The sequence below is a fragment of the Patagioenas fasciata genome, chromosome 2 (assembly GCF_037038585.1).
Source record: "Patagioenas fasciata isolate bPatFas1 chromosome 2, bPatFas1.hap1, whole genome shotgun sequence".
In the NCBI taxonomy this organism is placed as follows: Eukaryota; Metazoa; Chordata; class Aves; order Columbiformes; family Columbidae; genus Patagioenas; species Patagioenas fasciata.
The window spans coordinates 146602272-146627411 of record NC_092521.1 but is presented as its reverse complement, the minus strand read 5'-3'; the positions used below and the strand labels follow the sequence as shown (position 1 = coordinate 146627411).

Sequence of the window (25140 nt, the reverse complement as noted above, 5' to 3'; positions counted from 1 at the left end):
ACATGAAGGAACTCTTCTCAGTAAGCAAGGAATGTTGTTAGGGTTCTGAGAGACACAAAGCCCAGAGCTCCAGGGACACCGGGGTACAAATGCCTGCCAAGGGGAGCAGGGCACTGCACCAATACTGCTCCCCACACACCCTTCTCATCTCAGCCACGCATGCATGTGGGGACAACGAGGTCCCCAGGGTGCTAGGCCTCAAAGCCGATAATGAGAAAGGAGAGCTTGAGGAAGGAGTAGCAGGCTAGTGCTGACAGCCCACCAAAACCAAAAGTGAAGTGCAATGTGGGATGGAAGAAGTGCAGGTGCTTACATGTGGAAATAGCAGGCATCTAAGAAAAGTAGAATAGGAAGAAGAGCCTGTAACTGTCGATGCTTCTTTACTCCACCTGTGAGAGTTTAAATCTCTAGCACATTAGGTAACAGGAATAAGTATATAGAATATTTGAAAATATTTTTGGTTTATAGGCAATGTTAATGAGGATGCATGAACCTCCAGTCCCTGCTGTTGCCAGGGAGCAGACAAAGTGTCTCACCTCTCCTAGGTCACTGACCAAGCAAGACACAAACAATTCTGCAAAGATCTAAATGAGCACACTTGTATAAGTATCAACTGATCATACACTGTTGTTAACTACACATTGGACAATCAGGTCACAGCACAGAAATTTTGATAGGTATATGATGACATGAGGAACAAAGTTGTTTCTCCTCTAGAACAGTAATTTTGCAAAACAGAAAGAAATGCTAGAAATATTCTTGCCAACATACTCATGAAATAAGTCAGTGTGGATGTAATTTAGTACCAGAAAACACAGGCTCTTCCTTGAGAGGCTGTAACTGGGAGGACATTGAGTTGATTGTCATGCCTGACTAGACCACATGAAAGCAAATATGCTGAGGGGTCTTGTGCTAAGACCTGTGAATTTTTTTTGGTATCTGCTACCTTTCTCTTTGTAAAAGGGTTGAGTTCATTCAGGTGTTACCATCATTAGCAGTTGTCATTAGCATAACAAATAGGCTTAATCTTCCCACTCTCCTACCAGCTCTCCTACTGCTAGAGCAAACCTATGGGACCAAAGGAGAATTTGGTAACACATATTTACACAAGTTAATGAGCAGCTCCTGCTGTAGGGATGAACTGGCTGATGGGTTGATATAACAAGATGGCCATAAAAGAGAGCTTAATCCTTCATGACACCTTTGGCCCATACTTGATACTTTCTTGGTAAACAGCCCCTCCTTAAAAAGGCAAAAAAAGAGGGATTTGGGATTTTAAACTTTACTGATGCACTGATAGGTCCACTAATTGTTCATACAGACCCTCTGCACAAGCATTTGCTAAAGCAGGCCTGAAACTGTGACTGACGCCAGTCACTCACACAATCAGAAACATGCTAATAAGGTATGGAAACAAATACAAGATTCCTGCCAAAAATCAGTAATGGGGCCTGATTTGTTAGTCACAGGATGACTTACAGTACTATTTGATGACAAAAGCAGTGTAACAGTATTCAAAATCAATGCTGTTTTTGCTGCAAAGTTCTCATCGAAGTGAATGAACATGAATAAAGGCAAGGAAGTCTGTATTTCCTCCTGCAGAGCTGGAGAGTCTGATACAACTTTCTTTTGCTGAATAGCGGATAATCTACAGAAAAAGGACCTGGAAAGGGTACCCAGGCTCAGCACACAGTATCTAGAGCGATTTCCAGCTGGCAGTCACACTGGTTGGGATGCTTATGAAGTCCAAAGCTAGTACAAGTAAGGCAGCTATTGCTGCAACAGCACTCACAAATGAAATCAAATTAAACTTAGTTGCAAAATCTGTGGGGAAGGCAAGTATGGGGAGAAGGGAAACTGCACGATTCAGAGAGGAACCCAAGACAAATCTGTAACTGAGATGCAGATTTGCTGTCAGCTTTGTCTAATCCTGCTGATGATGAAAGAGACAATCCTGCCCTTCCCAGCTTCTTGGAGCGTAACTTTCCACCCCAATCTTTTTGTCAACACCAGCAACTACATAGCTATGCAGTAAGAGCATATTGTCTATCAAGCTGAAAACTAGTACTTATCCTATATATTTGTTTTCACCTACATCAGTCAGCTGATCCCCTACAGTCTCACCATCATCCTGTTGATAAGGGAAGGGTCCTTACACAATCCTTTTGTAAGATTTGACCCACTTAAACCAGCTGGAAAGGTTGATGCTGAGATTACATATACAGCCCCAAGGTTTGAATGTAAAAGACTTATCTGTGCTAAACTAATGGAATAATTAGCCCTTAAGAATTATTTTACAACTCTTACTGAAACACAAGACCTGCACGGTCTGTCTTATTGGTTTGAAAGACACATTCAGCTGATCTAATTTTAATTCAGAAAAATATATATATATAAGCCAAGAAAGAATTATTGCATGAATACTTGATCTTCTTTGGCACACATTCAGCTGAATCTGGATTTATTCGAAATCTAAGATAACTGGTCAGAGAAATATTTTTTCTTTTTTTTTTTTTTGTTTTTGTTTTTGTTTTTACAACAGACAATCTAAAAAAAAACCCAACAAACCACCAACAAAACCAGATATACTCTGACTTAGACCCTATTACAATGAAGGAAGGATACGTAAGAATTCCTCTGTGCAATCAAGATTTTCCTGGATTGTAAAGTTTTCAAGAGAAACAAACATTTATTACCTATAAATTTTAAGTTAGATATGTGATCTGATGAACTAATGGCAGACAAAAGAAGGAGGTGAAGTGGAAGAAGGCTAATGACAGCCCCATCTACACGAAGGGCTTGAAAGGAGATCCAGGAAATTGTAGGCCCATCAGTTTGACTTCAGTTCCTGGGAGTTTTGGAACGAATCCTCCCAGGGGCTGTCACAAGTCAGTTGAAGCATGTGAATGGGAACAGCCAGCACGGATTCACCAGGGGCAAGTTGTGCTTGACAAACCTGATCACCTTCTACAATAAAGTAACCTGCCCAGTTGATTTGGGGTGGGTGGTGGACATGGTCTGCCTGGATTTCTCCAAGGCTTTCAATATGGTTCCTCACAGCCTCCTCCTAGAGAAACTGACATGTTACGATCCAGACAAGTGGTCTGTGTGGTGGGTGGGGAAGAGGCTGACAAGCTGCACCCACAGGGTGATGGTCAATGGCTCCTTTTCAAACAGCAACCTGTCACAAGTGGGGTCTTGCACTTGTGAAAACATAATCCAGGAGTGCAGCACAGGCTGGGATCTGCCCGGTTGAGGAGCAGCCCTATGGCAAGGGACCTGGGAGTTCTGGTGGACAACAAGCTCAACATGAGTGAACAGTGAGCTGCCAACAGGATGCTGAGCTGCGTTAGCGAGGGCATCACCAGCAGAGACAAAGTCATTATCCCGCTCTACTCAGCACTTGTCAGGCCACACCAATATGTGCAGAAGCAGATTAGGAAGTCTGGGAGTCAAACGATCCACTTCAGTGGGCGGCAGAGAGTCTGCTATTAAAGCTGCCGGGTTGCTTACAGCCAGGCAGGCATCTGAGACACCTGGCTGGGAACATGGAACCCTGAACAAGTCAGGACATTGACAACTTGATACCTGCAAACCTGTAATAACAGAGCTTGTAGGCTGTCGGACAGCTAGGCAATATCATTCTCTACTGATTTTATCCTTCACAAAGAAATGCAGTTTGTGCAGCCTATGGATACCAGCATGTCTCAGTCCTAAACATTGTGATCTAGTTAGAATTTCCTAGTTCTGCAACTGTATCAGTACCTTACACATTACTATATCACACACATGCCTGTTCACATTCATCATTCACATAATCATTAATAAAAGCAAACAAATACGCATTTTCCAGGGCTATCTTTTGTGTGTGCACATGTAACTGCAAATAGCAAAAGCTGACTGAATAAAGTGGCCCAGGGAAGAAGAGAGAGTGAGACAGGTGATGTGAAGCCATTTTGGCAGCAAAGACATGTAGGAACAGGGAACCAACCAGAAGGTGCCACTGCGGCTGATGGAAAGAGGAAAGAAGTCAAGGAGCAAAGCCTTGTTCACGTAAGCTGTGAGTGATAATGCACTGTAGCAACACCGACATTTTGTTCTGAGCATGGCAGTTATGTCACAGAAAATATTCTAACATTTATACTAAGGCCATGAAGAAAGTGAAGGAGATTAGGTGATCCCTATTACACCATCTTCTGTCCTTAATCTTCCTGCTCTAAAAATGTACAGATTTATATAATAATCTTTCTTTTTAGGAACAGCAGAAGAGTAGGATTAAGTAGCATTTCAGCAGATGAACAGTTTACCTACTTTGCTTTCACAGCAGCTATGCTAGGTGTACTCCTATGCAAGTACGACAATGAAGAATAATTTAAAAAAAAACCACCAAAAAGTCTTCTAATTTCCATCTCTACAGCCTGAACAGGGTATTAGAATGTCTTGGTGTTATCTAAAATGTGTGGAAAGAAAATTTTTGGCTAGAGCCCACTTTAGATAACATCACCACAACTCCCATAGGTACAACTAAAGACTTTAGTGCAACATTTAAAAAATCTTGCCATTTGTGATACAGAATATGAAAAAGTAATCTTTCTTCTTTCCCAATTACCACAGCTTCAGTGGCAAGAAAAAAAAAAAAAAAGATAAATTGTAGGATTTCAAGTTCGATAGTGTTTTCTATCACATGCTGACTTTGCTGCATTCATTCAAAGCTAGGCTCACAGCTGTGAACTGAAACCTGAATTAAACCTTAATTCCACTTAGAAATGGCAAATATTACTACAAACCCCTTGTTAAACTGCATTTTTGGAAGAATCATACTTCTGTTCCTTTGCACAGGCTACTAATTAGATTTTTAGATGAAGATATGATTGCCTTTGATTTTAATCTCTGAGCTGCCTTTAGACCTACCTGGGAATCAGTGAGATGGATCAAGCAAACTTTTAGTGTTAAAAACCAACATGTGACAGGGACCTTTGATGAAAAGCAGGGCCACAGGGATCTGACGTCTACAGTCCCAAGGAAAGAGCAAGCCATAGGAGACTGCAGTCCTCATACGGCCTAGAGTAGCAAAGACATCTGGCACTTCATAGGCTATAAGCAAGTAATAGGGACTGCAGACTGGTGAGGGTTATACAGTTTCTGTATAGGTCCTGACTCTGCCTTTGGCAGTGATGGCAGGCACCAGCCTACACGCTCAGCCTGGTCCAAACCTTGTGTACAGACTCTCGTGTGATGCAGATAGCCTGACATACACCTTCCTCTCCTGCCCTGATGGCTTTTGCATCAAACTGTTCTATTACTGCTTCAAGAGCTATCTGAGCTGCAAGTCCTTCATCAGGGCTTGGGAGCTCTTCAGTGCATCCAGGTCTCCCAGTGGCAGTAGGAGAGGAGGATATCTCTGGGCTGAGCCATAGCTCTTCATCCTCACAGGTGCCAGAGACCCCTCCAGTGTACCAGTGAGCAGTCCTGGCAGGTGCCCCTGAAACATGACACCTCATTAACCATGGCAGAAGGGACCGAGTAGGCCTCATGTGTCTTTCATCTTTTGGCATACCAGTGGTGCTTCACCATGTGGTGAAGTACCTGCTCCAGGACACAAAGACTGCTCCAGTGCCAGTGCTGGTGGTTTGTGCTTACCTGCCACGCCTGTGGAGCTGCAGGTCACACCCCAGAAGCTTCTCTCACACACACCACTATAACAGGTCACATAGAAACCCACCAGTCATCTGGCCAGAGAAATGTCCTTGCAGGCTTGCGAGCTCTTCCTCACCCACAAAGTAGCAGGGCCACTTGCCCTTGGGCCAGGAGCCCCCCAGAGCCAGCCAGCTGGGCTCAGGCCCAATGGGGAAGCTGCTGGGGTTACAAGCACAGTCCGTGGTGGATATCTATGCCCGCCAGGCCTGGAGACGCCCGCCGAGCAGCGCGTTCTCCCGTTGTGCTTTTATCGATGCGGCCTCCGAAGGAGCATCGAGGCCCCTTTCTGCTGCCGCCAAAGGGGCAGCGAGATCTCTTTCTGCTGCCACCGCCTCCGCCCCGCCCGGCTTCCGGGCACGCTTGGAAGTGGGGCAGAGGTGAAGGCAGCCAGCCAGCCGGGAAGGCGAGTAGGCAGGCTGTGAGCCGGCTGAGGCGGCGGCGGGCCCAGGGTAAGCGGGGTTCTCCGCCCGCCGTGTTCTTCAGCTGGGGGCTGCGCGGTGGGGCAGAGGGTCATGCGGGGGGCTCAGCTCGACTGTCTCCTCACGGCCCGGCCTCCCGGGCAGCTCCCCGGCGCGGCCTCTGAGCTGCCGTAAACACCGCGGCTGGGGCGAGGAGCGCGGCCGGAGCCGCCGTCGGTGGAGCTGTTCCCCCACGGCGTTACTGTCGCTGTGAGGGTCGCCGCGGGGGCGATTCCCCCCTCGGCAGCTCTCCGGCGGCAGCGGGGCGGGGAGAACAACAGGCCTCGAGTTGGTTTGTCGCGACATCTTCGGAAAAAGCGTCAGTAGCCGCCTGGTTGTCGCTTCCCGCGTTGTGTGTGTGGCTCCTAGGGCTCCTAGCCAACAGGGAATCCTCGGACCCGGCTCTGTCACCAGGCGCTTCCCTGATACGCGTCTTACCGTGTAAATGGCCTGGGGCGGGGGGGAGGGGGAGGAATAGAAGAAAACAGTTTGGGGAGATACATCATTTGTCTCAAACTCAGGCTTTGTTAAAGGACTGTTAATATTGTGCTGCAGATCTGCATCATGGAAAAGCAAGTGCTCAAATCCTCTGAGGAGCGAACATTTCAGTACCAAGATTCTCTGCCTTCCCTGCCCGTCCCTCCTCTTGATGAATCTTTACGTAAATACCTTGATGCAGGTAATGACTTAATCTTGTAATTGTAGTGTGATGTGTGCTCTTGTAACCAGGCTAAACTGAAGGTGTTTGTGATTTGTAGAAACAGCTTGTATCAACTGATGTAATTGGGATGGGGGATCCAGAGAAGTTTAGAGTACAAAAGCTCTTTTTCAGGTTCAAAACAGGAAACTAAGTGGCTAGAGCAACCCGAGTAAAAGTTTCTATTTTATTTCTGCCTTTCTTCAACATGGAGGGGAATTGGGAGTGTGGGAAGGTTAACTTTTTGGTTTGAGGTTTCTTCCCCATAAGGTTTTATTTTTTATTTTTTTCAGCTGTATCAGCTAGCCTAATAAAATTCGTCAGGTCTACAAATTTTATTTTGCATAATGACTACTTCGCTTGTTTATGACAGGTTTTGACCAGGATCTTTGTTAAAAAAAAAAAAAAAAAGTTGTTTCAAACTTTTTCACATTTAGATGTTCTTCTTTCTCACCAATACTATTAACTGTACAATAGTAGGAAAAGGCAATGGTGGGCATTTTTTGAGAATTTCTGCCTTGAAATGTTGGCTGTCTAAAGATCACATAAGAGAAAAGCTTTGAAAACTACATCTGTGCACATGTGTCTAGCTTTGCTTATAAAGCAGAGACAACTGGTTAATTATTGTCATATCAGGCTTTGATATGTGAGGGATGACAAAAATGCATTTCCTAGTATCCTGAGATTGGTTTCCTCTGTTTCCTTGATAATTTTCAGAACTCTGAGACATCGAGGTTTTTTCTGGAACATCTGCTTTGTCTTGCCATCTTACCTGTAATGCAGAAATCTTAACAGAAGATCTTAACCTAGGAATTCTCTCCTTAGCAGAAGCACATTACACCAAAATTTCCCTTGCTTACAACAGAGATCATTGAGTTCACTCTGAGTTCCTTTTTATTCTGAGTGTAGTGGAAATGGCCCAGTAGATGGTGATAGTTTTTGTGTGTGTGTGTGTGTGTTTCCCTTATGTCATCATGTTTTCATGCAGAATGTCGAAATAGTGGTTTTAGAGAAAAAATGTGCATGTATGTGTGTCCAAAAATGTTTTAGAGTGCAGGTTAATCAAAGTTTTGCTACAATAGTAGTGAATCTTTGATAACAGAATTGCCCTTCAGAGCTTAGTTTTATAAACCGATTTGGCTCTCTGAGTTAATAAATAACTCTCTAATGGAATGATAAAATCTGTCAGTGAATTTATTTCCTCTTGTCTTTTGATTATGATGTGTGTTTTCATAAATAGCTTATCATATGTCCCTTTTTTCATGCAGAAGTTACTTCCTGCTTACTGTTCCTTGTACATAAATCATTCTATAGTTTTCATTGTCCTTGTTGTTCTCCTTCAGTTTCACAGGAGGCTGGAGGAAAGTCCAGTATTTTTTGTTCTGCCACAGTATTCTTTTGTTTAAATCACTTAAAGCCGGAATGTGCAGTGCACAATTCTAGACACTAGCTTGGTGATTCCTGTTTTTTAAGCTCTTCATTTGCTTAGTCTGTGAAGGAAGGGAGGTGCTTCTGAAGAACAAATCAGAAGCTCCACATGATTGTCTGTAGAGTTCTGTGGCAGCTGGTGGAGCTGCAGAACTCTGTCGTATTTCCAGGTGCAGTTTTAAATGTATTGATTTAGTTATCTGGTAGATATTTCAGGTTTTTAGTAATTGCTTCCATCTACTAACATCTGTATTTATTTAAAAGTGTGTAGTTGTTTTATTAGAACACACTGTGGTTTACTTACAGATTTTTAGAAAGTGTTTTCTCTTTAAACATAAATTCTGAGTATTTTCCTCCACTCCCCTGCCTGTGGATATCTGAATCTTGGAATAAATCTCAGTATATAGATGTCTTTTACATTTCCTTTTTACAGTGAAACCCTTTCTAAATCAAGAAGAATATCAGAGAACTGAGGATATAGTTAAAAAATTTGGAAATGGGATTGGGAAGGAATTGCATCAGAAATTACTGGAAAGAGCCAAAACAAGAAGGAATTGGGTACGTATTTAGATACGTAAGAAATCGTAGTTCAACGTATGCCCCAGTTACATGTGCATGTTATTGCATGTGCTTTGCTAGGGTAGAAAATATCAGCATCTCTTTGGAGAACAAATGGAAAGTTAGTTGTTCAGGATGTAATTTAACCATTTAGCTTTTTTGAATCTTAAGATCTTCCTTGCGCTGCCACTTGGCCTGTGGATATGAAAAAAATTCACACATACATAAGTGAATGTGGTGTTGTTTTTTTTTTTCAAGGTTGACTGACTAGGAGACTTCACTAACTGAAATGTTTCCTACCAGTTTTTGAATACTTTGTCTGTCAGTCTCTTATTCTATCACCTTCATTCCCCCTCTCTCCACCCTACAAAAACAAAAAACCCTGAAACAAATGAACAAAAACCCAAACCTGGATTTTAGATTTTGCTCTCTATATCCCTCTTTCCTCAAGAAAGCTTTGTGGTTGCGTTTTTTCTCTCACCGTAGAAAGGGATACAAGGGAGATCGTTACTAAGTGGAATTAACGAGAACTTTGTAAATCTTAACATGACACACTGCAGAGCAGGGATTTTTCAGATTATGACAGAATAAATACATTATGAGCTCTCCATCCCAGATCCTTTCTCTCACAAATCTCCTTTCCTTCCATTCTTCATGGAGTAATCTGGTATTTGCAGTAGCCGCAGCCGACATCTGTAAGAGTTTAAGATGATGAATGTCGTGGAAGACCTCTTCATAGTAGTTCACAGTTTAATAGTCTTGAGCAGTACTGAGTTTTATTTCAAGCTTGAATATAGAAGAGCTACGTGTGTCATTACTTTCAGCAATTAGTTTTGAACCACTGTCCTGCGTTCTGTTATATAGGAATCACTATTCAAAATATTTTTTTTTTAAATGGAAAGAAGCAGGCAGTTGAACAACCAGGTGATTATTAAAATATTAATGCCTAAAACTTATTCTGATGCTAAACACTTTTCATTTTCAGCTGGAGGACTGGTGGCTGAACGTGTCTTATCTTGATCTTCGCATATCAACGCAAATACACTGTAACATGGCAGGCCCCGGTCCCTATATTGAACACTGCTGGCCACCAAAAGAGGGCACTCAGATAGAAAGAGCATCTGTAAATGTATGGCACACCCTGAAATACTGGGATCTATTACGAACGTAAGACTTTAAGAAAAAATAATGGATTCTAAATATTAACGATATATGTGTACTTCAGTCACGAAAATCTGTTTATGTTCATTGGCAAAGTTCTTTGTGGTAAAATATGGGATTGTCATACCTTGATGTACTTCCACAATTATCACCTCCCTTGTCTAATTTTGGTGTATTTGTTTACCACAGTGAGAAGGTGGCTATAGAGAGATCTGGGGATGCTGTTCTGGACATGAACCAATTCCGAATGCTCTTCTGCACGTGCAGAATTCCTGGAGTTACCAGAGATTCAATCGGCAGTTATTTTAAAACTGGTAAACCAATGCAATTTGGGGCAAATGATTTTGTATTAATGGGCTAATTAAGTGGTTATTTTAACCATAAAATATTTGCTTCTTCAAGCATTAAATCAGATGTTTGTTGAGTGCTTACATAAGGAAGCAAAGAAAATATCTATCTACAAAGGCCCTTTTTTATCCAATATTTAGTCCTTTCTAAGTAAGATTAAAAGAAAGCTCTGCTTCGAATTGTTGCTGGCCTGATGCCTATAATAGTGTGCTAGCATTAAGAATTGAAAAAAAGACAAATTCCATGTGTTATACAGACAGAATTTCAGCATCGTTCCTGATTTCATCTTTTTCCACAAAATGCGTTTCTTGAGTGTGCTCCTGTACATTCTGTTGGGATAATTTTTACTTACCTTCTGTCAGTGTTCTGTACTTCCGTATATTTTCTCTGACAGTTTAAAAAAATTCTTCAAATTTGCAATAAGGTCATGCAAATGGACTTCAAAAGTTATTCTTTTTCTTTCCTGTTTTTAGCTGTATGAAGTCTGCCTCAGTTTGAACACAAATGGGTCTGAAGGACTTGCTGAGTGTTTTTCCTGTATCTGTCACTCACTTTATCCCCGCAGTTAGATTTTCATGTTTTGTTTTTTGTTTCTTTTCAGAGACTGAAGGTGAATGCCCATCTCATTTAATAGTCCTGTGCCGAGGTCGAGTGTTTGCATTTGATGCTATCTACGAAGGCAGTATGGTGACTCCTGCAGAGATTTCCAGGTTTTCAAACTACCTTGTTTCAAATGAACTATGCTATTGAAGTTACATACCAAAGAGAGTCTGTCTTGGTTTGGTACCAGAGTTGGCTTAGGTTATGGTTGGAGTCAATGATCCTGAGGGTCTCTTCCAACCAAAATGATTCTATGTTTCTATGATCCCCTTCACCACAAAGAATAAGGTGTGACAGAAGCTATAGCTTCTGCTATAGCTGAGGGTTGAGATTTGAGTAAATTCTTGTTTAGTGGCTGGCATCTTCTTGCCATGAAGGATGGTGATCTTATATTCTTGTAAGATACCCATAAAACATCATGCAAAAGAGCTGAATTAAGATGTTTCAGTAGGAAACAACATTTATGTGTAAAGTTTCTTGACATGGAATTATTAGGATTATAAGTAACATAATTCCTTTCAGGATCAATTGACTTTGATCATTGTCTCATTGCTACTTAATGATCACCACCACTCTCGTATTGATTCAAATGTAACACACTTGTGGTCAATTTTCTCAAAAATTGAGAGGCTGGAATTCCTGTTGGGGAGCACAGCAGAGTCCAATATTGCAGTATATACTGATGGGTTTTCTGCTAGTCACAGAGCAGCACAGCAGCATTTCACTTACATTTTTTGCCTTTATGCCAGACCTGAGCCGCTGCAAAGGAACAGAAGGAAAGACTTTAAATAGTCTTTAAATAGTAAATTTCAGTACTAGTGCAACTGGCAATGTTTAAAGCTTTCCAAGCTGTATCTCCCATATCCCAGTAGCATGCAGAGGTGCCAGCTTTTCCAATTGGCAATACATCTGTGGCCACAAGGTTTTCTACTCTTTTGGTTGTACTCTGGTGTCACATCCAGAGGCAGCAGTTTCAACATAAGTCTCTTGTGATCAGTGTGGGATCCATATGCATCTACTTAGTAAAGAGGGATTGTGCATTTCATCTAGGAATAACTTGCTGCATTTGTCAGTGTGCTCTTTATAGAGCACAACAGAAAACTTTGGTAATTGAAGTTGGCAAAAGGTGAATGGCAAAATTCCTTAGGCAATACAAAAACTAGTTAGAAGCTCAAAAGTAACTTTTTTTTGGAAAGTCTAGTACTTATATACTGAAGATATTTCAACATATGTATTTCTAATGTCTGTAGTTTTACCTGTTAGATCGAGCAAGTAACAGAGAAATGAACACCTGTAATATAGACAAAAACCCCTAAAACTTCCCATTGTCTATAGAAAGGGCAAGTTGTTTGGGGTTTGTTTTTTTGTTTTTTGTAACCTTGTTGTGGGTATCTTATACTTTTGACAACTATGTATAATAACTAATGATCAATACTGAAGTTCAATGAGCAAGAGTACCAGAACAAAGGACAAGACACATTAAACACCTGTAATGTGTGGAGTTTTTTTCACACCTAAAACAATGTGAAAAACTGAATTTGCAACTAAAAAAAAACCCCTTTCTGTTAATAGCTTTTCAAATGGCAAATGCAAGGAAAGAGAAAGAAGAGAGGTATTCTTGTGTAGTTCAGTCTCTTCATTTAGGATGTCCTGTAGCTACCGTTCTGCTTTAAATTTCGGAATTTATCTCGGGTGGAAGTTTTCCCCTTCTGTCTCATTAGTTGCTATAAAAACTGCAAAGCTGCAGTGTTGCAGATGTGTGCTGATTAGGAAAGTTTGATCTGCACGACTAAGCCTTACATCTAGTTTTAAATTAAGTGCATATATAGTACTTAGGATTGCTTACATCTAAGGTTGTACTGGGCCAGTAGATGCAATTTGAATTAACCATTAGTGACTGAAAACAGAGCAGGTCTTCAGATGCCCTTAGGGTCTGAGGGAGCTGCTTCATGCTTCCTGGAAATTCACATTAATTTGTGAATGTGGAACCAAAATTCCAGCTTGCCAAAACAACAAAAGAGAGAGGTCAAAAGGATGACTTTTATCTTCTCTCCAAATCCTCTTTGTTAACTTCAGTTTTTGAAATCTTCTTAAAGGCAACTTACGTATATCCAGAAAAGATGCCATAGTGAACCAGATGGCCCAGGACTGGCAGCCTTAACAAGCAACGAAAGGACAAAATGGGCAGAGGTGGGAACACTTTAGCAGTTGGTTCCTCAGAAGAGCATTGTGATCACTGGAAATATGTCATTTCACTTAGTTTTGTCTTTTTATGCTTTCTAGTTACGTGAATATTTGATTGCTCTTGATCCAAAAAACTTAACTCTTCTGGAAAAAATTCAGAGCAGCTTGTTTGCTGTCTGCCTGGATGATTCTAGTCCCCATGCAACTCCTGAAGACTACAGCGAGGTAGCTAAGGGGTTTTGATAATTCATATTTTGATTACATAAAAATTTCCTCTGCATGTTTGCAATGCTCTTTCTATAGTAAAGTAGCACTTCTGACTCTTCCAGAACAAAGAAGACGAAGCAGATAAATGTGCAGATCTATACTACTTGCTAATCCACAGGATTAAATAGTTTGAATTGTTAGGACATTTGAAGTGGGAATGGCTGAAATCTATCTTCAAAATCTTTTAGCCCTCTATGCATCAGAAATATAGTCATCAACTTGTTACCACTCTGAATTTAAAAACTTAGGCTTATAATTGTTGTTCATTTTCGACTGGATGAAAAAGTCTTATGTCTCAGGGAAGTCTCACTGGCTTAATGTAGACTTGGTTTAGCTGACAGAGGTTGTCTGGTTTTGAAAACCCACAGTGTGTAACTTTTGCTTTAGGTTACAAGGCTGGCGCTCACAGGTGATCCAACTGTACGCTGGGGAGATAAATCCTACAATAGCATATTCTTTTCTAATGGAACCTGTGGCTCATTCTCTGATGTAAGTTGAAAAATCCCTCCTTTTATAAACTTTTCGAGTATTTATTTACTAAGTTTTCCGTTTCAGAGTATTATTTTAAAATATAGTGTGTTTGATATTAGTATAGCCTTGTTTACCAGGCACCTTGTCTGACAAGTTTCCAAAAGCAGCCTGTTTTCATAGTGTTTGATATTGCAGCATACTTGAATTAACAACATGGGTTCCGAAATCATGATCTTATTTTTTAAAGTATTTCATGAGGAGTTCCAAAGACAAAAAAGTACATTGCACAAGAAGGCTTAAGATTAACTCTTTGTATTATGTAGCTATTTAAACAACTGTGCTTTTAAACTCTCATTTTTAAAAATTCACTACCAAATGGCCAGAAGGGCCAACATCCAGCCTGAAATCTGCTTGTCCACAGCAGTGCTCTGTTGTGCCTCCCTCCCTGGCTGCAGAGCACTCAAACCAGTAGCTGGGCTTACAGTAGTTCTTTGTGTATTGTAGAGCTAGAAAAATAAGTCCAGCACTGTATAGGGAAAAGAGTGGGGTAGGGGAAAAAGCAATTCGATCCTCTTGCAGTTATGCAAATAATGTGATACCTTGTCTTGTATGATTCCAGCATTCTCCTTTTGATGCCATGGCTTTAATCACCATGTTAGCTGTTGCTGAAAAGAAGATTATTGAAAATGAGGGAAAATGGAAGGTATCTATCCTTTAACTTTCAAGTGTAGTAGTTAATGTGTTTTTTTTTCCTTATGGATAATGTTTTCTGTTTTCTTGCTTTCTTTCTTTCTGTCCGCATTCTCCCAGGGATCAGACAAAGTGAGGGATATACCATGGCCAGAGGAACTTGTATTCACAGTGGATCAAAAAATTATAAATGAAATTGGACGTACTAAAGAAGTGTACTATAAAAAGGTGGAATTTCTTACTGTTTCTCTTAATTATCACTGATTTTTTTTTTTTCCCTCTCCATTCTCTTTATGTGTTTTAGTGGTCTTTCTCCATGCTGGAGAACAGAGATGAACATGTTACTGATAAATTGATGGATCAGGGGACTTAACACCATGGTTGAATTTGCTACATTATTGGTTTATGTTAAGCATGTTTTATTTGAAGTGGACCGAGTTGTTATTTCTAGACCTCTGTGACTTTTCCTCCTTTGACATGCCAGGTATCTGACTTGCAGCTAGTGAATTATGCCTTCACATCATTTGGCAAACAATTGATAAGGAAGAAGAAACTTCATCCTGATACATTTGTGCAGCTCGCCCTTCAGTTGGCTTATTACAAATGCCATGGACGGTAAGAAAAGCTCCTCACCCAGATTAGGAATAAAAAAACCAAATTCTTGAGTGAAGGTATGGATCTGGAGATATAATGCAGTGGACTTGCAATGGCACTGTGTAATTTGCTATGCTGCTGTAAGAATGAAGAAGTAAGGGGGTTTTTACTGTAAAGACTGAGTAGCGCCTTGTTTTGTGCTGTTGAAATCCACTGCGCCTGTGCTCTTGGCTTCAGAAGAATTGTGTCCCTGCGCCCACAAGGATCATGTGTGTACATATTGTGGAATAGAGGGCAGAAGTCAACCCATGAAAATGTGGATTAGTAAATAATTGGGCAAATGACAATCATACAGTGGGTTGGGATTCTTTAATGCCAAACAGTTGCTCAGATGGAAAAGAAAGCTTTATCTGCAGCAAGTAACAGCCATCAGTAAAATAGTTTGTCTTCCGAACCTGTAAAAAACCTTGCAGACCTCAGTGTCTCACTTTCCTTAGCACCACTAGGTATGAAGGTTTGGGCAGAATAATAGAGCTATAGACAGTGGCGCTCTGAATGCTTGGTTCTGCATTTTTGGGAGCGTCATTTTATTTTGTATTGTTGGTAGAAGACAGCATTCTTCCTGGTACAGGTGATCCCAAATTTCCCTTTGCTAAATTGCACTGATTATAGCTTGTGTAAGTAGTTACTGACCTGAGGAGTATTGCTTGCTCCAGAAAAAGGAGAGTTTCGTCATATGAGCATGGTTCTTAGTCACTGGAGATGCCTGTCTCATCATAAGAAAGGTTAATACATCTCAGTTTGCTGAACATTGGAATAAATCGTCTGACTGAAATAGCCTGTGAAGTCTGTTCTGAACATGCAAGTATGTTTCTTGGCAGTCGTATGTTAACTGGCAGACTGTCATAGGGCTGGGGTGCTGGGTGGACATCAGTATGCAACGGAGGAGGATTTGAGTCTTTTCCTTATAAATACATTGAGAGAGACAGCTTATTTTTAGCGTGTCTCTTAATTTTTGAGTTTTTGGAGAGTGTAGATTGTTTCTTTAGTGGAAATACATAGTGAAACTGAAGCTTGTGTAATTTCAGCTTATTTGTAGAAGAGGCTGGTAGATCTGCAGTCTGTAGAAAATAGCCATGACAATCTAGTCTTTCCAAGGCACAGTTACAGACAGCACTGGCAGTTTTTCAGTCATCTGTATCATAACAGCTTGCAGAACTCCTTTGTTGTTTTTTTCCAGACACAAGATTTGGAGAAAATTAGTGTCTTACTGATAGTGGTAACTAGGCTAGATGTGTAGGGTACTTTGCAGAACTTTTTTTTTTTCCTTGAGAGAGTATATAGTTTTGTTATGTTAATGAGATACTCTTCTCCAATTTTTCTTCTTAGTCCGGGCTGCTGTTATGAAACTGCCATGACCAGGCGTTTCTATCATGGCCGCACAGAGACCATAAGATCCTGTACTATGGAAGCAGTGGAGTGGTGCAAGTCCATGTTGGATCCTTCTGACAGTGTAAATACTGAGATCCTACTTTAATCATCACGTGTTTAGAAGGCCTGCCGTTTGAACTGCTTAAAACTCGGTTTGTTATTGTCTCATTAATGGCAGTTGGCTTGTTTCCAGTGAAGCATATTTCAAATGTTACTTGAAGTCTGTCTCTGGTCACTGTGAGTAATGCAAGCTCTCGTGTCTGGGCTTGTTTGGTTTTCTATTCTATTAACCTCTTGGTTTCAAAAATGTGTCTTGACTTACATTTACACTGATTTTTTTCATACCTTAAAAAGTGACAGGGTTGGAACCAATGTATTCTGCTGTCAAGTGATGTCTTAATTGTTAAGTGAAATCAAGACATGTTAATCTAATAATTGTATCTGAGAGCAAGGTTGAAATCTGTTTGTGTCCTGGTGGCAACAGGGGTGTATTCAGAGTTTTTCTCTGAATAGCTGAACCAGTGGCCTTTTCCCAGCAAGTGCCCTCTGGTCCTTGGCTGGCAAGACACGTGGTGCCTTTCTTGCCAAGTGAGAGCTGTACTAAAGCTCTTTCTGTTGTCCTCACTGCACATTTCTCAGAGCCTGAGAAGTGAGGCAAGGAGATTTTTTGAGACAAAGGGCTGCGTATCTTTAGGAAATTAAAAGGTTCTGTATTGTTAATGCATCTGAGAAACATACAGGAATATGGCTCTCAGGAAACGTGTGATTGATAAGTATGGCCTTCATGAACCTATTTTCCTTGTCTTCAGTGGCTTCTTTTTGGCATGTGCTGCAGCTTTAAAGTTCAGTTTTCCTGCCTTTATTCAGATCTGCTTCCTATAGCAAATATGAATTCCTCTTATTTTCCTGCTCTTCAGTTATCTTCTAACCAGTTATCAGGATTTTATGGCTAATACCTGTAGAGGTTTGTTATTTCAAACACTAACTGTAGCCTTATTTTGTCCCTCTTTGTCATTTTAAATAGGATCTCCAAATATCTTCCTATTGCTATTTTTTTTATTATGAACTCTTGGGCATTGAAAAAGCATTTAATACGTTCAATAGTATTGAAATTAAGATGCTTAAAAGTCTACTTTTAAGGTACTAGAAAATACCTAAAGTTAGGTACTCCAGAAAAATCCTTTTGTCTCAACTTTTTATTTGCCTCTTATGAGCTTAGTAGCTTGATTTTCATCCAAATTGAGTGGTTGCTGCCCTTGTTTCACATTTTCTGCTGCAGCCTCCCATGTAATGAATAAAAGGCTTTCTTAAGTAGTTAAGAAGCTAGTAAGATCTAAGATCTTACAAACCAAGATCTTGGGTGTCTAGAAATGTTTCTCTAGGACTCCTTTACCAAATCATGTATTTGTATTCTGTTCTTTCTAGTTGTAATGTGGAAGTTTCAATTAAAAAAAAGTTGGGCAGAACTACTGTCATAGAAGTAATGCTTCAATCAGCAGAGAAGAGTTGGGAGTGTAGTTAGCATTGGTGTGTATTTTAATGAAGGTCCTTTTTTTGTTTGATTTTCTCCTTTTGCTTCACAGATTTTTTTTTTTTAAATTTGTGGGGTTTTTTGGTTTTTTTTGCTCCATGAAAAATGATCATGTAAATGCAACTGCACTTGCTGAAAACCAGTATGCTTCTAAAGAAGTGGTATTGTATAAAATTTTTGGTCTTGGTAACTCTGTTTCACAGTGGCTGACTGCCATCGTTTCAGCTTGTTTGGGAAAGAGCATGAAGTTTAGAATATTATTCAGTGCAAGTGTGATGTGAGTAACAGAACAGAGACACAGGAAACAAATGAGCAAATGCTCCTGAAAAAGGAATTTGGACTGGGGAGAAAGAGTTAGAGGGAGGTTTCAAGTTCCTTCATTTTCTTCTATCTAAAATTGCTAGAAACTGGAAGGGAAAAAAACTTCCTGATGTGTTACTCATTTGGATAAGTTTTTCTTATGTATTTATTTCCGTCTAATCCTGTCTCCCCTACTTTACACAGAATTATCAACGACTACAGCTGATGCATAAGGCATTTGCGAAGCACAATAAAATGAGGAAAGAATGTGAGAATGGAAAAGGTACTCTGGGATCAAAAGATTTTTTGTTTTGTTTTTGTCTTGTGGGTGAAAAGGGAATATTTGTGTTTGCTAATACATTTTCTCTGTCTGCTTGTTTTCAACCTGAATAAAAACTACCCCTTAACATTTTATAGTTGAATTTCAGAGCGAAGAACTAAAACCTAGTCCTTTCACCCTTCCTTGTGCCCCAAAGATACGTGCACTTTGAAGATTAATTTGCTTTTTCTGCCCAGCTAAACATTATTTCAGAATACCTTCTTATCAAATATATGATTGGCTGGAAAGTGGGAAATGGAGTCTTTTAAGGTAGAGGAGAGATTTGGGTGAAATTCTAATCCATCTGGGTTGGCATGTTAAATTATTCTATGAATGAGAAAAAGGAGCTGGGAAATAGTCACCTGATGAACGTTCATACTCTCTCCATCGTACCTGGTGAATTATCTAGGCAGTTGTGGCCCTAAAAGCCTTTTTACCTTGTCCATGTAGTTGCCAGTGGGCCAGTTTCACTGCGTGGAACTCCTCCTTGGCTGAAACGGGTGGGTTTTTTTAGTTTTTGTTTTCTATAGGAATTGTCCTGGATTTATATTCCTTAGCTCATTTGCATTTGAGCTCAGTGTTGCCAGCTGAAAGTGATGGAGGCCTCTTAGAATAGATATTTGGGAGATGTTTTTGAGTGCTACAATATGAGTCTTCATTTTTAGTAGACTGTCATTTATCTGTCCTTCAGCTCCTATTTGAGCTTCCAGCTATCCGGACCAGAAGAAGCAGAAAAACAGGAAATGTTGCTGTTAATGATAGAGTATTTCCATTTATTTGACAGGCTTTGATCGTCATCTTCTGGGTCTCCTACTCATAGCACAGGAGCAAGGACTGCCAGTGCCAGAACTTTATATGGACAATGCCTTCACAGCTAGGTAATTCATGTTGTCCTGTGGGGAGGCTGTATCTCTTGATACAGAGTCTTTATTACGTTGGCCTTATGCGTGCTGATTTCTTGGTCTCCAGGACAAAATAATTTTTTTTTTTTTTTTAAACTCACTTTGTTTTAAGTTATCTTTGAAAGTCCTGGTTTTGTTTTGTGTTGTTTTACAGTGGAGGAGGTGGGAATTTTGTTCTTTCAACTAGTCTGACTGGCTACACTAGGTTTAGTGGATCTACACTCCCTATGGTACCTCATGGCTATGGCTTCTTTTATGCAATCAGAGATGACAGGTAAGGATGTAATTTCATTTTGGGCATGGTTATGGCTCTGTCACAAAAGGAAAGGCAGCTAACAGCTGGAATGAGGAAAGGGAAAGAGAAGAAACACAGCTGAATGTGTAAGAAAAGGTCAAGTGAGGCACATGAGAACAGAGACAGTAACATTCTGGGAAAGCACGTGTGGGAGGAATAATGAACGGTGGAGGTGAAGTGAGCACCAAGATACTGACAATAATCAGAAATGAAAGAGTGGAGAAGGTTAAAGAAGGAAAGAGCAAAAGAAGTTAACTTACTTAAAAATAAACTTTTGTTTTAGAGATCATTAAGTGTAACATGCAAAGATTTTTTTTTTAAAGTAGCAATTGACTGAGACCAGAAAGAGCGAAAGGTGACTAGAAAGGTGAGCACATTGATCATCGTCCTTGGGCGTGACACACACATCTCTTGACTCAGACCAGACCTCTTTGAGTAACAAGGAGAAACTAAAGCATTTGGCTTCGCTTCTCATAAAATGGTTGGATTTGAAAAGATCCAACTTTGACCTGTCTTGTGGACGAAAATTCTTGCTTCTTTATCAAATCTAATAAACTATGTTAATTATAATATGTTGTGATAACTTGCCATTTTGTGATTTAGGTGTAATTTGGATGACTTCTTCCTAAAGCTAAATATGTTTGTGTGCAGTTTTGATTCAGTTTGAGAATACAAACCATTTATACTTTGATTCATGGCTCTGTTAAGATAAATAGAACTAGATAAAGATTTTTCTATTTACCTAATAAAAGGTAAAAAATACTTTAAACCTTGAACTAGTTACAGAGAAGAAATATAATTCACACTGTTTGCAAATATAAGTGGAAAAGTTACTTTACTGTGTATGTGGAAACGGCTATTTAAAGTATCAAGGTCTGTTGACATTATTGCTTACGGAAAGCACTAGGGATCCGAGTCCTTTGTGGATGTTGAGACAGTATGACTGTGTGACAATTTTTGCTTCAGAATTTATGTGAACAGTTTCACATTTCAGGGCCATTTGTGTGACTTTTGTCCCACACCATGACAATTGATCGTTGTTTTCTGTACTGATAGGATCGTTGCTACCTGTTCTTCTTGGAAATCGTGTCCAGAGACCGATGCAGAGGTGCTGTGCAGAACTGTGTTCCAGTGTTTTCAGGACATGCTGCATTTAACAGTTGTGGCTCAGCTGTAAGGTTGATTACTATGTAAAAACCTTTGCAACTCACAAGTAATACTTAGAAACGAAAGGCTACGCAAGAGTACTGTTATAGTCGAGTTAAGACATTTAATGATCTATGTGAAGTCTACCTATTATTATGGGATTTACTGTGGTAACAGTATCAGCCATTTGCAACAGCAATGCAAGCAGTAGTACCTTAACTATGTAGAACTATGCAATATTAAAATATGCCTCAAAAATGCAAACATACTAGAGAGATGGGGTGTTGGAAGTGGAGAGTTTATGGGAGATTTGCATTTATGATCATAGAAGTAACACGTAGAATACTTTCTAAACGGTCTACTGATACTGTTTACACCAGTGGAGCACTTATTTGGGTACTTAGGAGTAACAACACTATCCTTTTAGGTGATTATACTTCCTACTCATAGTGGTTTATGGAATAGAAGGGCTTCCTCAATCAGGCTGTATGTTATTTTATAAATGATCTTTAATTTTTGCTGTTGGGTTTATACCCAATAAATGTTGTATCTGTAAATGGGGATGATTCCACTACATTTGTATTAGGAGAGCGCTACAGTCTGAACTCTTTCGAAAACAGAGCTCTCAATAATAAAGGCAGAAAGCAGCAGGTGATTTTCACACTCCTCAAGAGTTTTCATCTTTTAGTGAACTGTGAATGTCTGCTGCTTTACACTAATAATACACAATAAAAGTAAGCACTGAATGCAGTTGGATATAATTTTCAGAATTTTAAGACTTGAATCCTCTGTTTGAGCAGCTTTGTATTTTCCTGTCATACAAATAAAATCATTATAAAAATCAGCTCTGTATGGATTGATTTGTGGGTGGACTGTGAATGTGTGGCCACTAATCCTTGTGTAAGAGAAATTATCTTAGGAACAGATGAACTTGAAATAGAGGTTCTACATTACCCTTTGTTTTCTCTTTTCTCTGGTTTTTGGAGTTTTGAGAGAGATCGGAGATGATTATTTGTTTTAGAGAAATAACTGAAGCAGCCTCTTTGCCCTCTGGAAGCTCTGTGGTTTATTTTTTCTACCCTAGCAAGAACAGAGTTTCCTTTTTTATTTCCTTCATTAAAGCCTGACACTTCTCTGAGTAACAGGCCAGGGCGTGTTACACTGTCATGTTGCTCTCAGAAACTGGTCTAGTTGTTTTGGCCTTAGTCTTCCCTGCCTTTATTGGACTAGTTCTACATGCTGTCTCAATTACATCTGACAACCATTAATTGTTTAATGGTTGATTTTACGTCTTTCAAAGTTCATGCAGAGAAAGAATCAATTCGTGTTCTGGAGTGCTCATAATAGCCTGGTCTCTTTCTTGGAGGTGAATGACTTTCTGAAATCTCTTGGTTAGTGGAGCACGTGTCTTTATGACGCTGTGGTTTCTGTGAGATAGATTAGGATTTTGGATCAAGCTATGCATGGTGATTTTTAATTCTTTTTTTTAATAAGTTCTGTCTCAGGGTTTACAACATTTCACCCCTCAATTGGGTTAGTAAACCTGGCTGCAACAATGATGGCAGTTTGCTTTGAGCGCTGATTTAAAACAGCCTGAAGTCTAACGAAGGGTGTAATTTTGCATTTATTTGCATTTTTTTTTCCACACACCTACCCCAGCCTCTCTGAGGGTTTTTGGGAGCATAGAAGTCCTGGCAGAAATAAGGAGAAACACTTGCTGAAAGAGTCTATCATTAAGAAAATGTCATCCTGCCACCAGCATACGCAGAATTTCCTGTTCAGCTGGGACAGTCTGTGCCTTGCCTAGAGGAATGGAGGACAGACAGAAATGTATCCAGGGAGAACAAAATTAAAATCTGTGAGTTGTTAGAGCTACTTGTTCTGTGCTGTGGATGCACAAATACATGAGCATGGTGTCAATTTGTTGACAAAGGAGTAAAGCATTTCTGATTCAAAGTTGCTTTGCTAAGTTTATGTTCTATAGACCATATGGCACTAATGCATAATGTGTTAAGCGGATTTTTTTTTTTCCTGTGTGGATTTGGGAGCACGTATAAGCAGTGCATGTTTAGCCAATGCAGAAGGAGCACTGTGCAGTAGAAGCTCCATTTTCAGGTCCGGCTGGTTAAGCTGGGCAGTCCTGATGTCACAGGCTGCGCACCACTTGCTTTGAAGACACTGAGATTAAAGCAGGGAGGTCGTGGAAATTGGCTGCACCCATTAGAGCAGTGGAAAGGCGAGAACAGGAGTTGGGTTTCTGCATCAGTGGGACTGAGCCAGTTGCCAATCCCAACAGGCTTCCTTTGCCCCACTTTGGATTGCACACGTGTTTATTTAGAAACAGTCATACCTGGAAAGGCACTTCGGGCCTGGCTGTGCGGAGGAGCACATCACTGCCTTCCTTCTGCCTTGGAGTGCTGGCATGTTTGTGCAGAAGCAACGGCTACTCTGTTCCTTTCTAGAGACTGCTTTTGTGCCCAATGCTGATCCTCGCAGTGCCCGCAGGACAGGAGGGGCGCTTCACACCCAGAGTCTTCCATTTTTGCGGTGTGGCAAGTCAGCGGGGCTTTGTCACGGCTGCTGTGTCATCTTTAACTTGAGCAGCTATGAATTTATGTGCTGGTGGAAGAAGAGGGTTGGGTTCTTAAAGCAAATGTACCGCAGTTATTTATTAGTTAAGGGGTATAAGGAAACTATTTACAGAGTTTTACTACAAAACCAGAAGTAGTGGAACATCCTTAACAGTCTCATACAAAAGCCTGAACCAGCTGTACAGCTGCACTTCAGCAAAGGGTACTGTCCCGTCACACATTCCGTGACCCAGTTTGAACATTGACCAGAGAATAGTAGATGCCTTTTTCAGCCAGGAGGCTCTGATGGGTCCCTTGCTCTACGACCTTGCCATTTTGGATCACGGCAATCTTGTCAGCATTTTGGACGGTGGAGAGGCGGTGAGCTATCACGATGCAGGTGCGACCTTCTCTGGCTTTATCCAGCGCCTCCTGGACAATCTGCACAAGAAACAAACCAAAAGGAAACTTAAAAACAAATACAGCAGCTGTTTCTACCTGTGATGCCCTTAGTCTGTCATTTGTCATAGAGCAACGACAAAAGTGATGTTTCTGTGGCCTCAGAGATGAAAACCTACTACTCTCGATGGCTGGTTCAGATCCCTGCTGGTACATCTGCGGTGGGACAGGGGAAAGACTGCGTGTTCATGCTTGTGCTGGCCCCAGAAGTCACCTCCAACAGACTTCTCCAGGGTCACAGCCTGGCCCTTCCCTAGTGCTGCAGGCAGATCTTGCTTAGTTTTAGAAACTGGCCTGAACAAATTGGTCTGGATAACAAGCCAGGCACTTTCTTACTCTCAGCAACATGGAAAACTGCTCCAAATTTCAGGCCCACTCACTGAGTAATTGCAACTTAATCCCCCAAATAGTTCCGTTATAAAATCATGATATAATCAAATATAATGCTGGATAATTTTGTATTGTAGTTTCTAAGCACTCAGTATGCTGTACTAAAATGCCTGCCCCCCCCCCCCTTTTATTTTTTCAGTCTCTGAAGGTTATGAATTCTTTAATGTTACCTGATGTTCTAGGTTCTGTGGCCACAAAGATGCCAAATGTTGCGACAAAATTTTTTTAAAGATTGGTAATACTGAATTGCTTTTGAGATGGGGGTTTGGTTTTTGCAAAAGAAGAGCCTCCTGTTTGTAAGGCATGTTTTTATATAAAGAATATGCTTAAATATTTTTGTTCTAGGTTGATAATGTCTCCATTCTTCGCTGTAGTCTTCCTTTTATCATGGTCCCATGCTTCTGTTCTGCTTTGTGCTGTTGGGCTGTTTAAAAATGCAGATGACAACCTGCTGCACTGCTACAAGCTGCACATGGGGAGTTTCTGCATCTTCTCAACAAGTCTGGGCTGCTGGCAGGCCCATCCTTACTTGGCATCCTAAAGATTCCAACCTTAGGGACACAGCCTCTGAGTTGCTTCCTGAAGGAGACTCCTACAGCTACCCAGAAAGCCTCCGTTCTTCTGTAAGAAACATCTGGGCTTGT

General features: G+C 40.6%; 3 protein-coding genes across 7 annotated transcripts in view; 1 reads left to right on the top strand and 2 right to left on the bottom strand.

The window, feature by feature from the left end:
* Nucleotides 1-5895, bottom strand: part of OLAH (oleoyl-ACP hydrolase) — a 29727-nt gene extending 23832 nt beyond the window's left edge. The window contains exon 1 of the mRNA XM_071805180.1: nucleotides 5723-5895. Within this exon, the coding sequence (XP_071661281.1) occupies nucleotides 5723-5729 (7 nt within the window). The 5' untranslated portion in view covers nucleotides 5730-5895. The remainder of the gene's footprint in view (nucleotides 1-5722) is intronic.
* A 124-nt stretch (nucleotides 5896-6019) lies between these two features.
* CROT (carnitine O-octanoyltransferase) lies at nucleotides 6020-21921 on the top strand. 2 transcript variants are annotated; one of them, XM_065830987.2, is made up of 17 exons: nucleotides 6020-6146; nucleotides 6711-6834; nucleotides 8714-8838; nucleotides 9824-10005; nucleotides 10189-10313; nucleotides 10949-11057; nucleotides 13044-13137; nucleotides 13231-13356; nucleotides 13786-13887; nucleotides 14489-14572; nucleotides 14680-14787; nucleotides 15044-15174; nucleotides 16543-16666; nucleotides 18620-18698; nucleotides 19519-19612; nucleotides 19791-19910; nucleotides 20988-21921. In XM_065830987.2, exons 2-17 carry the CDS (start codon nucleotides 6720-6722, stop codon nucleotides 21106-21108), a joined length of 1839 nt encoding a protein of 612 aa, XP_065687059.1. In that variant the 5' UTR covers nucleotides 6020-6146; nucleotides 6711-6719; the 3' UTR covers nucleotides 21109-21921. The 2 variants fall into 2 exon arrangements, with proteins under 2 accessions (XP_065687059.1, XP_065687061.1); XM_065830989.2 differs by lacking the exon at nucleotides 6020-6146 and adding an exon at nucleotides 6460-6596.
* A 1797-nt stretch (nucleotides 21922-23718) lies between these two features.
* Nucleotides 23719-25140, bottom strand: part of LOC136097939 (phosphatidylcholine translocator ABCB4-like) — a 54889-nt gene continuing 53467 nt past the window's right edge. For all 4 annotated transcript variants that reach the window (XM_071805176.1, XM_065830872.2, XM_071805177.1 and 1 more), the window contains one exon: nucleotides 23719-24088. In XM_071805176.1, coding sequence (XP_071661277.1) covers nucleotides 23882-24088 — 207 coding nt within the window. In that variant the 3' untranslated portion in view covers nucleotides 23719-23881. The remainder of the gene's footprint in view (nucleotides 24089-25140) is intronic.